We start from the raw sequence: 12,439 nt of genomic DNA, 5'->3' as shown, positions 1-12,439 counted from the left end.
TAGTCGAATGCAGTGACGAATGCATCATATCCTTCTATTGGGTTGTCAGAATTTTTTACTGTTTTCTATATCATTTAGGCAACTTTTCCCGATCGAATGGTGCGGCATACAACTGGAAGTGGGGTTGCTTATGCATCTCATCGCCACTCAACAATGGAAAGTGGCAATTGTGTACCAGCTCTCACGGTTTGGACTCAAATCGGCACCAGGAATGTCCGGGAGGATGGCAGGACTGAGAGGGTGCCTGTTGCTGAAGTTGGAGAGGACTCTTGCATGGCTCAACTTCTTCGTATGCTGCTTGGGTTGTTGATTTTTTATGCCGGTATTAGGTTATTTTGTCGGTTCTAGTATATGTAGGGCTGATTGGGCTGAAACACTTTGCTGTTATTTTTTTACCTTTTTCTTTCATGTTTTCTTGTTTTGTTTATTTGTAAAACATGATGGTTGGGGTCTTTGGTATGCTGGTGGGACTGCTTTCTCAGAGACATTCAAGTGGGGTTGGATACACCGATCACACATTCACATGGTAATCTAGGGTGAAATATGTTAGTAAATCTTTTATTTTTAAATTTGCATTGTCCCATGAAATATATTGACTGATATTTGATCTTCACCCTAAAAAAGGTTCGTATGATGAGGATAATATATTCTTCGTGAATTTGTGACAGTGGATGTAACATCAAGGCCGTTAAAGTGGTCAATCAAAGTAACTGATATTCGATGAACGGTCAGGATACTTCCAAATGGCTGGTGGTCTCTGGTATGCAGGTTTTTATGTTTCTCATAGACATTCATGTGGAGTTGGATACACCGATCACACATTCACGAGGCTGTACGGTCATCATTCATGTCCACCAACGTGATTAGTCACAGGAACAAGACTGGGGCCGCCTGAGATAATATGCACATTCTTATGTATAAATATGCCTCATAGTACACAGACTACCATATCTATATGTATATACAACGTGTGCCCCTTATATGTCGTTTCCAAACATTGCTCTGTACTAAAAATGGTATACATGGAACGACAATACTTCCTATCCAAACATTGGTTAGTAGTAGGTTTCCCCTAGATGTATTCTGAATATCGCCCGATGTATACATGAACAGTATCGGAATACAATACAATACAACCAAAACGTAAATCCAAACACGCCCTTACAGTTCACCTTCTTTTAGTCCAACCATGCTAGAAATATACCTATTGCACGTCCTACATCGATTTTGTGACTATAAATTTTTTTATTTTTTCATTAAAAATTGTTAAATTTACAATAAAATCTTTTTTTTTTAAAAATGCTTACAATTACACACAGGTACATTGCACACATGCATAAATAAAGGGCTGTTGAGCTGAAGAAAATCCACGGCATAAAGAGCTTTGGAAGTAGTAATCAAAGGGAGATGAAGGTGAATAAAAAGGTTTGGTGGCTCACACGCACATTTACACGCAGCACATGTACCAACTTTAAAACAATGTTCAACATCTAAGTCATTCATAGGGTAGAACCTATCATGAAGGTCACCGAATAAAAATATAACAGGCTAGTCCACTCATCTGATGGGCCACCCCCATATGAAAAGAATGGATGGTCTTTTAGCCGACGGTCCACATTCAATGTACCCATCTGGCTAGTATTACAAATGACTAGCACTAAATTTTTAATTTTTTTTACTATATTTTTCTTCAAGGTAGGGACCACCCTTATCCCACTACATTAAGGAGTGCAGCTGATGGTCTGTGTTGAAAGCATACGCAAACCTAGTGCTATCGATTCTCATTGGTCCAAGTCATTGACCATGAATCCAGCTAATAAGATAAGCTAGACGTCTCTCTCAAATAGATTGCTTGCTACCAACATGATTTTTAACTTGTGAAATTTCTTTAAGCTCCACAATAATTTATATTTTAGATCTATACCGTTCATTATTCTGGATTATGAACCCAAAAATGAAGAACATCCAAAACTCAAGTGGACCACACCATAGAAAGCAGTAGAGATTGAACAACTACCGTTGAGCTTTGGATCTGCCTACTTTTTGTCTCCTAATTAAAAAATATGGTATTGAGAAATGGATAGAGTGAATCTGATACATATCGTTATGATGGGTCCATGTCAACTCTTCCAGATTTTTTGCTTTAACCTGGCATGTGCTGCACCACTAGAGCCGAATCAGTGAGACCCCACCTCATCCCGGTCGGTGCAGCCCTTACCGTGACGTCTGTATTATGTATCCACTCTGTCCATCTGTTTTAACGTATCATTAACGTATTATTTTATGGAATTATTAAAAAAATGAAGCCAATCCAATTATCAGGTGGACCATAACATGGGAAGCAGTGATAATTGACCATTACTGATACAATTTTATTTTATTTTTTTAAAATCAAGCTGATATTTGTTTTTTCTATTCACTTAGGCTTACGTCAACTTATAAAAGCTATCGAAAATTTAAGGTAAGCCATAAGAAGTTTTTAATGGTAGGATGTCCAATCACCACTTTTTCCTAAATTATTGTCCGCTTGATAATTGGATCTTCTTAATTTTTGGCATCACCACTTTGGATGTACCTCCATTTTCGGTTCATGTTATACGATTATCTGAAAAAAATTAACGAACGGTGTAGATCTAGCACAAATCATGATGGAACCTGGAAGCAACGTGGAAATGACGATCGGCATCTTGTAAGCTGGAGTCATTGGATATGACGTGTACTAATGAGTAGCGACGGCATTAAAATTTCCCATGCGCAGCACCGACTATCCGAATTCGCCGCTACGATAACCTCTCAATTACTAGCTTAGTACGTGTGGTGCGTGTAAGGTCCGCATGTGCCAGCAAACCGAATGCCTTTGCGCCGGATGGGGAGCGGACGCGGTTTGGCAAGTGACGCTGCCACCAGCCACGTGGTTAGTGATCGGTGCTATGTGGACCCACATGATGCATGTGTTTTATCCATTCCGTCCATCCATTTTGAAATATAAATTTAGATCTTGATCCTAAAAATGACGTAGATGTAAATCTCAGCGGACCACACCGTGGGAAAACAGTTTCCATTGAATGTTCACCATTAAAACCTCTTGGAGCCCACTGTAATGGTTATTCGACATCTAAACGGTTAATTAGGTTACACAGACTTGGATGAAGGGATTATATATATATATATATATATATATATATATATATATATATATATATATATATATATATCCTGATCAAAAACTTTTGTAGCCCTACAAAGTTTTTAATGGTGGACGTTCAATCAACACTGTGCGGTCCACTTAAGATTTAGATCAATTTCATTTTTGCGCTCGTACCTTAAAATGATACGAAAGAACAGGTGGACGGTATGGATGAAACAAACACATGTTGGCTAGTGCCAGGGTTAGTAGCCGATACGTTTCCTGGAAACGGTTTCCATGGGGAGCCGGATTCTGTTAAAAAAGCGAGACCACGTGGCACTGCGCAGTTACGCCACTTGGAACAGTAATCTTAAAGACAGAGAACCGCGGAGAAAGGACACGTGGCAGAACGCGTCTTTGCCACGCGACTTCTCCCTTAGGTTTCTTTGCCGGAGACCCTCGCTTATAAAAGGCTTTGAATCAAGCTATCTTCTTGCGTAACTAATTCCTGATATCTTCCTCAGTTTCCTCTCTCTAAGGATGAATATTCTTTCCTTTCCTTCTTATAAGCTTCTTCCTCAGCCATTTCATTCAAACCTTTCTCCTATTCTTCCTTTCCGCCCTAAGAGATTGCGGATCACAGCATCAGCTGCACGAAACAACGGCCACGATTGGGGTTTTGGAGGCCGATCGGTGGATGAGGACATGATCGTCCTGCGGCAGCGTATACATGAGATGAAGATGGAAGAGATGAATTACGAGCCGCCTCTCCATTGGATGGAGTGGGAGAAGAGATATTACACGTGTTACGATTCGGACGTGTGCGAGGCGGTCGGGCTATTGCAGACACTGTTGATGAATACCAGGCCAAGCTTGGCTATTGGTACGGTGGCACTTGTTGCTTTGAGTATCCCCACATCAACGGTCATGATCATCTTTCATTTTATTGAGTTTGCCAAGACCATTTGTTTTCACCTTTTATGAAAGTGTAGGTGACTCTACGTAAATATAAAAATTAATAGGTTGTCCATATTTTTGTATGGATGGAATATTAATACCTTATTATTTTAACTGGATGAATAAATTTTAATAATAATTTTGAGTTGAGATTTGGGACATGGATTGATTACTAGTTTATTTTATGTATGATTTGATTAGACGGTAAGCTCTTAAAATTTTTTAAGAGTAACCGCGCGTTCGTAGTTAAAGCCGCCATGTATTGCAATAAAGGTAGGGCTATTCCCTAATAAACATTTTAAATTTGTACGTACTCTGCAAATTTTCTCTTCATGTGGGTTGAAAGTTAAGGAGTATACTGTTTTCTTATAGAATCTAATTGTTGCAAAAATATAAAAAATAAATTGCCCTAATCTGAGAAAGATAATAATTCTTTTGAACTTATTCTAACAAGCAACCCTTTTCAAAATGGACGGAGTGAGCGGGAGCACCATATGAATTGGGGTGCAAATGTGCTGGATTGAGTCACTTTGAGGGGTCCTAGATCTGACCCATTTAATAATCGGATGAGAATTTTCCCACATTTATTTCATGGGTCAAGAATCAGTTGAGTTTATTAATTTCCAATTTAGTGTTCCAAATATCTTGTTGGTGTCAAGGTTTAAATCAAATGAGATTTCAAAAATAATAATTAGAGAAGATAAAAACAAGGAGTTTGGTAAATAAATTTTCTACTGTATTTTACTCAGTGTACAGAAAAAATCAAAGGAAGAAGATACAAGAGATAAAGGGAAATATCAAAGTCTCCTACTAAGATTCAAAAGCATATAGTTTTTAGAAAGGAAGTTTCTATGTAATATTCTTGGAAACTCAACCTAAGTCAAGATGGGTTATAGAACTGGACCTGCCTTTTTGGGTTTTCCAATTTAGTATGGGTTTAGTAATGGCCCTGCCTGTTTGAATTTCCAAACTTAGGATTGGTTTAGTACTATTGGCCCTGCCTTTTTTTAAATTAATCTACAACTTTAAGGATGGGTTTGGGATTGGCCTTTACCTTTTTTGAATTTCCAACTGATGATGGGTTTAGTAGTAGCTCTTAGATCTCATGCAAGGGGTTCATAATCTATATAACTTTGCCTTAGATAGTACTAATTAATTAACCAAGAGTTAATTAGCTATTCTTGGGTTTAGGTTGGGTCCAGCTTGGGTTTGGTCAGAGTCATTGAATGAGTCGGGTTGATTTCGAGATCCCAAGATCCAAATCATTTACCATTTTGACTTAAACTTGTGACCCAAGACCTACTTAGTGTCGAATCTGGATTGCCCAGGAAAGCCTTTTGTAGAAACTTCCTGATCCGATAAGTTAGGTGGAGCCTATTGTGATGTTCGTGAGAAATCTACTCGATTCATCCATTTTGTCAGATTATTTTAAGACATGGGCCTACAAAATTAGATAAATAAAAAACTCAAGTAGGCTACATGACGGTAAACAATGAGGGTTGAATGTCCAACATTTATGGAGTCATAAAGTCTTGGATTAGGCTAATATTTTATGTTTGCAGTTCATCCAGTAGGAATGACCTTATGAACGGTATGGTTGGTATCATCATGGTGGTACCTTATAAACGGCATGGATGTCATATAAACATCACGGTAGACCCTAGCGAGTTTTCAGTGGGAGGCATTTATCTGTCCACTTTTTCTTGTCATGTGGCCCATTTAAGTTTTGAATCTGCCTTTTTTGGTTTTTTTTTTTTTTTAAAATTTTCTCATGAATTTCTCATAAACATCACGGTGGGTCCAACTAACTTCCCATCGCAAGAAACATCACGGTGGGTCCAACTAACTTCCCATCGCAAGAAATTCGTGCCAAACGCTTTTGTAGGCAATTTGCAACCCTTCCTTGTCAGGCTGAGTCCAATTACATGTTGGGTGGACCCTACCAATTTGCATCCATGTATATGAATCCTTCCTAAGGCAATATGCTGCGTTTATAGATATGGATCTCCCCAAGCCATTATGCTTGCATTGCTAAGAAATAAAAGAATTTACTACTCTTGGCAGAGTGAAATTATAGATGATGAATACAAGTAACTGAAATTGAACCATCCAACTGGTGATCCCCACTTTAGATGGACCATGAACCCAACCAACACTCATTTGATTACTTAACTCCTCGACTTGAGGACATTTATCCGATGGTTCATATGAAAAACATCCGATGATGGGAATTCATTGTTAAGATTATTGAATGGGCATTCGGCCCAATTAGTTAAAATATTAACAATGGCCCAGCTCAATTTGGCCCATTTCCATCCCTAACCCTTGCCAAGCCTGTTAATAGGGTTTAGGCCATAGTTCTGTCAATGAGTTGGCCCTAACCATATAAATTTTGAATTATAAACAAGCCTAAATTGACGGGCCTGGTCCAACCCATTCAAAACTCAGTGATTGACTATCCAGTCTCAAGTTGAGTTGGGACTCACCCGATTTGTAGGTGAATTGGCCTGACTCAGCTGTGTCAAGGGCGACTCGTAGTGTTTGAAGCAGCAAATCCTACTGAGTTGAGCCCATGCCCCACTAACTGACATCATCTTGGACCGTTCGGCCACATGTCCAGATCAAGAAATATGTGATGTAGATTAATCTTTGTCCCCATAAATCTTCATCCAAAGTAAATATTACTGTGCCATCATGTCTGATACCATACTAAGCAAGGGAATGGATAAGAGTGGAGGGCAGAATATATTACAGCTAGTCCCAAGATTCAAACACTTGACCTTCCGCTCTAATGTCAAACAATCACTTCTCTAAAAGCTTGAGCTTTTAGAAGATGGCATATTAAGGTATATTAAGGGACTTTAACAACAACCAACTAATGCATTAATCACAGTAGATTACTATGAGTATATCAAAGGCCATATTATATAAAATAATAATAATAATAATAATAAATTAAAAAAAAAAAACAATAACATCTATGTTTTTGGGTGCTCATATGTCCTCACCCATTTTTTCAAATTGACCTACCAAGTCATAGTACTGGATGTAGGAATTTATGGTCTAAAATTTCGCCGAAAGTAAGTAGATGGTTTAAGATATCCAAATGTTCCAATTTTACTATGTTTTCAATGGTAAAATTGAAGATATAATTGGTCAAGCGCACATGCGCTGATTTAATCAATTCTAATTTGCTGAATTTGATTAATTAGTGTTTATATAACGAATAGTGTGATTTGAAAATATAAATAAATGGTGCAGATATATTAACATATATATCATGATGGACCCACATAGTTTTGTTTTGAACAGAAGTAGAATTTTACCCATTCTTCTTTGAAGTGAAATTTGGTGTCTATTGAACAGGTGGCAGAAATTATCATTTTTACCATACATTATCACCATTTACCTCCTCCCAAACCGCCTCTCCACTTTCAAAGCAGCAATCAAAGGGAGAACATTTTAAATAAAGAAATTTGGGCCCCACAGGTACATTTACAGGAAGCACGTGTATCAATTTGCCAACTGTGTTGAACATTTTAGCCGTTTATAGGTAGACACCATCACGACGTGATGAACCTCCCCATATGAAAATAATGGATGGGCGGTTCCAAATTTTACGGACGGTCCAAATTCAACGTACCCATCTGGCCCTAACGACAAACGACCTGTGTGCTATTTTTTTTTCTTTTTTCTATATCTATCTTCCAAGTAGGGACCACCACTAAGATAACTACTCAATTGCCAGTTTAGCATGTGTGGTGTTTGGAAGGTCAGCGCCTAAGTACGGAGGCAGATTTCCTGGGACGGCGTTTGGCAGGAAATTCCTGCGTTGGAAACCAAATTTGATCCCAAAGTGATGTTTGTGAGAAATCCACTCCGATCATCCATTTTACGAGACCATTTTAGTACCTGAGATCAAAATTGATCAAGATCCAAAACTCAAGTCGGTCGCACTAAAGGAAACATGGGTAGAGAAATTCCTACCGTTGAAACCTCCCTGAGTCCACGGTGATATTTACATGGCATCCACACCTTTAAAAACAACTCATTCCTGCTGAGATCACCGAAGACATAAATATTAGCCTGATTCAAAACTTCCATGGCCCTACAAATATTTCAATTGTGAACGTTAGATCCGGCCCAAATATTGAATACCGCTTATTTTCGGACTCATGTCTTAAAATGAGCTCATGAAACCGAAACTTCTCACAAACATCACGGTCGGTCCACCTCAGTTCCGCAGTGCCTTACTGCATAAGGCTTTTGCGTGAAGGTCACGTATTCGCCGACCACACGGGAGAGACTATTATACTGTAAAGGTGGTGCGCTTCTTGGGTGGGATCCCTTTCAGTGGACCCACCTCGATCTATGTGGCTTATATCCATGCCGTCTATACATTTTGAAAACTCATTTTACAGGATAATCTAAAAAATAAGCAGATCACAATCTCAGGTGGACCATGATACGAGAAATAATAGATCATTAAAGAGGTGTTTGGAGCATGGGATTAGATGGGTACAAGTGGGATGGAATTACCAAAATGTAATGATTACATTGTGCTAGAGATTGTCTCCTAATTACATGGAATGAGGCCATCCACTCCATGGGAAACCGATTGGCTACTTATCTTGCTACTACCGGTCGGTGTGCTCTATGGGCCCCACCATAATGTATGTGTTTCATCCGTGCTATCCACCCATTCTTCTGTGGTATGAGACCAAAAAAGAGTTTGATCCAAATCTCAAGTGGACTGCACAGTTGGCCATAGGAAGTTTTTAATGGTGTTATTCAATCATTACTGTTTTCCCATGGTATGGTCCACCTTAGATTTATATCTATTTCGTTTTTGGGATGAAGCCCAAAAATCATATTTTAAAATGGATGGATGGCATGGATAAAACACAAACATCATGGTGGAGTCCAAAGAACACCACCGACCACTAAGTACACGAAACCAAAGCAAGACAATAAAAACCCTTGCGGGGTTGATTTTAAGAAGGTTTCACAGCTCATACCTATGTGATTCCCAAACACACCTTGAAAGTTTTAGATCCCCCAGAAAATTTACCGTGGGCCAAGAAAGTTTTAGATCAAGCTGATATTTGTATTTGTACAGTCTCCGCATCCAGCTCTTTGTGACCTTATCAACAGGTTCTGGGGCCCATGAAGTATCCAATGGCGAGGATTCGTATTCAATCACTACTGTTTTATGTGCTACGATCCACCGTAGATGCAAGGAACAAACATTACAGTGCCCCCACGGGATCCGCCGTCCTCGGTGGATCCGAGTGAAAATAAATAAATAAATAAGGCCACGTGGCACTACCCAATTCCGCCACTTGGAACAGTAATCTTTAAAAGACGGAACCGCGGAGAGAGGATACGTGGCACAACGCGTCTTTGCCACGCGACTTCGTTCTTAAGTTTCTTTCTCAGAGACCCTCGCTTATAGAAGGGCACTCAATCAACCCATCTTCTTGCGTAATCTCATACCTGATACCTTCCTCAGTTTCCTCTTTCTAAAGATGAATACTCCTTCCTTTTCTTCTTATAAGCTTCTTCCTCAGCCCTTCCATCCATACCTTCCTCCTATTCTTCCTTTCCGCCCTAAGAGATTGCGGATCACAGCATCAGCTGCACCAAACAACGGCCACGATTGGGGTTTTGGAGGCCGATCGGTGGATGAGGACATGATCGTCCTGCGGCAGCGTATACATGATATGAAGATGGCAGAGATGAATAACGAGCCGCCTCTCCATTGGATGGAGTGGGAGAAGAGATATTACACGTGTTACGATTCGGACGTGTGCGAAGCGGTCGGGCTATTACAGACAGTGTTGATGAATACTAGGCCAAGCTTGGCTATTGGGACGATGGCACTTGTTGCATTGAGTGTCCCGACATCGACGGTCATGATCATATTTTATTTTATTGAGTTTGCCAAGAACATTTGTTTTCACCTTTCATGAAAGTGTAGGTGACTCTACATAAATACAAAAATAGGTTGTCCATATTTTTTATATGGATGGAATATTGATACCTTATTATTTTGATTGGATGAATAAGTTTTAATAATAATTTTGGGTTGAAATTTGGGTACTGAACTTGTCATATGTGGCAAGATTTTATTGGACGGCAGTTGTAGAGTGGGCCCCATTTCCTAAAGTGCTGTATATCCTGCCTGTACTATCATCCGTACAAGCTGGACCAGTACTTGATAAAAAGAAGTCAGATCTTCCGCTAAACCAAAAAAAAAACTCTTATTTGTTGGAATTTGATTGGGCCATGCACATCATCACGCACTACATTTGATGTAGAAATGTTGATAATGTTAGTGATAGCGTAGACCTACCAAGATGTAGGAAAATATGAGTGCCTTGTTTGTGGCAAGAGGATCCGGATTCAAACATAAAACATAGCCCAATCCAAGGAGATTAATACATATCCTATTCTAGCAAGCCTCCCTCTTCAAGATGGAAGGAGCCAGTAGGAGCACGATATGGATGGGGTTGCAAATGTGTCAGATTGGGGGGCTTAGATCATGGCCCATTTAATAATCAGGTCACAAATAAGGACCCGTTAAAATTTGAGTTGGGTACAAATAAGAGAAGGAAAAAAGAAAAAATAAATTCATTTATCAGATGGGTCAAGGTTTAGTTGAGTTTATTAAGTGTGAGTTTTAAATTAATTGAGATTTAATTAAGAGCGTATGGTTCTTGGAAAGGAAATTTCTACTTAATTTCTCAGAAACTCAACTTACTTTCTTGAATTTCTTACATAAGATGGGTTTAGACTCGCCCTGCTTTTTTTGGATTTGCAATTTAGGATGGGTTTAGTAATGTTCTGCCTTTTGGGATTTCCAGCCTCGGTTGGGTCTAAGTCATCTGTCTCCTTTTGGGTTTAGGTTAGGTCCAGTGTCGGATGGGTCCAAGTCATGTCCAGTCTGGGATGGCCAAAATTGACAGAGTCGGGTTGATTTTGACACCCCAAGATCCAAACCATTTACTATTTTGAGAGGAACTTGTGGGCCCAGACCCACTTCTTGTCAGATGTGGATTGCCCTTGCCAAAGCATTCCTGCTCCTGGAAGCTAGGTTGGGTCTATTATGATATTTGTGAGAAATTCACCCCATCTATCCATTTTTCCATATCCTTTTAGGACATGGGCTCAAAAATAATGTCGATAAAAAACTCAAGTGAACTGCACGACAGGAAATGGTGAGGATTGAATGTCCACCATTGAAACATTCATAAGGTAACAGAAATTTTAGATCATGCTAATATTTTTGTATTTTCATTTCACCAATCCCAGTATGAGTGACCTTATGAATGGTATGGATGGCATATAAACACCAATGAGGTTTTGTGTGCGATCAAATTGAATTTTGGATCTGTCTAATTTTTTGTCCATGTCCTAAAATAATATGGCAAAACATATAGACAGTTTATTTCTCACAAACATCACAAGTTCCTACAAAAGCCTTTGTCAAGTAATCCGCGTTACTTCAATCCACCCAATTTGCACCCATGGATATAAATCCTACTGAAAGTCGATAGGCCGGCAGTTATAGATATGGATCTCCCTAAGCCAATATGCTTCCATTACCGAGTGGGAAAAGAATTTAGTACTCTCAGTAGTGTGATGTTTGATACTCCATCACTAAGAAATTGTAGATGATGATCAATACAAGTAAAATTAAAACAACCAAATGATGATCCCCACTTTAGATGGATCACAAACCCAACCAACACTAGGGTTGTACATGAGCCAAGCTAGCTTGCTCAGCTCTGCTCGATCTAGCTCTGCTTGAACGGCGACTTGAGGTGAGCTGTTCACTCCCCAAGTATAGGGTTGTGATGTAGTAATAAACTCGGTAAGACTGAGGTCTAATCCCAAGGGACTGATATCTGTACGTTGTCTGAAACTAACTAGAACTATAACTAGAATGAGATGAAATCTAAATTGAGTTGTAATTTGAGGAATAATTGTGAAATATTAATATAAAACTTAAGAAATTTAGAGGAGGGAAACTAGGGATTCAGAGGATCCACTTGTAGAGATCAAAGAAATCATATGTCTGCATTAAAAACTCAACTAGACTTAGAGTCCCATCTGCATCTATTTGAAGAATGTAATCATGGAAATCAAACTGAACTTACTTGATATAGTTTTCAAGAGATGAAAGGTATATGAATTAGAATGGATTCCATCACCAAACCATGCCGAAGAGACAAAGTAAACAACATAATTAAACTAATTAACAACTAATCAACAATGTATGAAGGTTAGGAAAGATACCGTCATCCGACTATACCCAGGAGACGATGGTGAACAACAGGGCTTCCTGACGTC

The 12,439-nt window shown here is 39.1% G+C and overlaps 2 protein-coding genes across 2 annotated transcripts; both read left to right on the top strand.

Annotated features, from left to right (window-relative positions):
- Positions 1 to 3,614: 3,614 nt before the first annotated feature.
- Positions 3,615 to 4,234, top strand: LOC131230660 (uncharacterized). The gene has a single exon (XM_058226561.1). It carries the CDS (start codon positions 3,668 to 3,670, stop codon positions 4,109 to 4,111), a length of 444 nt encoding a protein of 147 aa, XP_058082544.1. The 5' UTR covers positions 3,615 to 3,667; the 3' UTR covers positions 4,112 to 4,234.
- A 5,351-nt stretch (positions 4,235 to 9,585) lies between these two features.
- On the top strand, positions 9,586 to 10,180 carry LOC131230651 (uncharacterized). Its single transcript, XM_058226550.1, has one exon. The coding sequence runs from the start codon at positions 9,613 to 9,615 to the stop codon at positions 10,054 to 10,056; it is 444 nt and encodes a 147-aa protein (XP_058082533.1). The 5' UTR covers positions 9,586 to 9,612; the 3' UTR covers positions 10,057 to 10,180.
- The last annotated feature ends 2,259 nt before the right edge of the window (positions 10,181 to 12,439 follow it).

This window comes from Magnolia sinica, chromosome 2 (assembly GCF_029962835.1).
Source record: "Magnolia sinica isolate HGM2019 chromosome 2, MsV1, whole genome shotgun sequence".
Lineage (NCBI taxonomy): Eukaryota > Viridiplantae > Streptophyta > Magnoliopsida > Magnoliales > Magnoliaceae > Magnolia > Magnolia sinica.
Note: the sequence above shows the minus strand (reverse complement) of the source record. Positions and strands in the feature narration are given on the sequence as shown.

What these genes read in the sequence shown, in the direction of transcription:
- LOC131230660 (XM_058226561.1), top strand. Translation starts at nt 3,668, where the DNA reads ATGAATATTCTTTCCTTTCCTTCTTATAAGCTTCTTCCTCAGCCATTT.
- LOC131230651 (XM_058226550.1), top strand. Translation starts at nt 9,613, where the DNA reads ATGAATACTCCTTCCTTTTCTTCTTATAAGCTTCTTCCTCAGCCCTTC.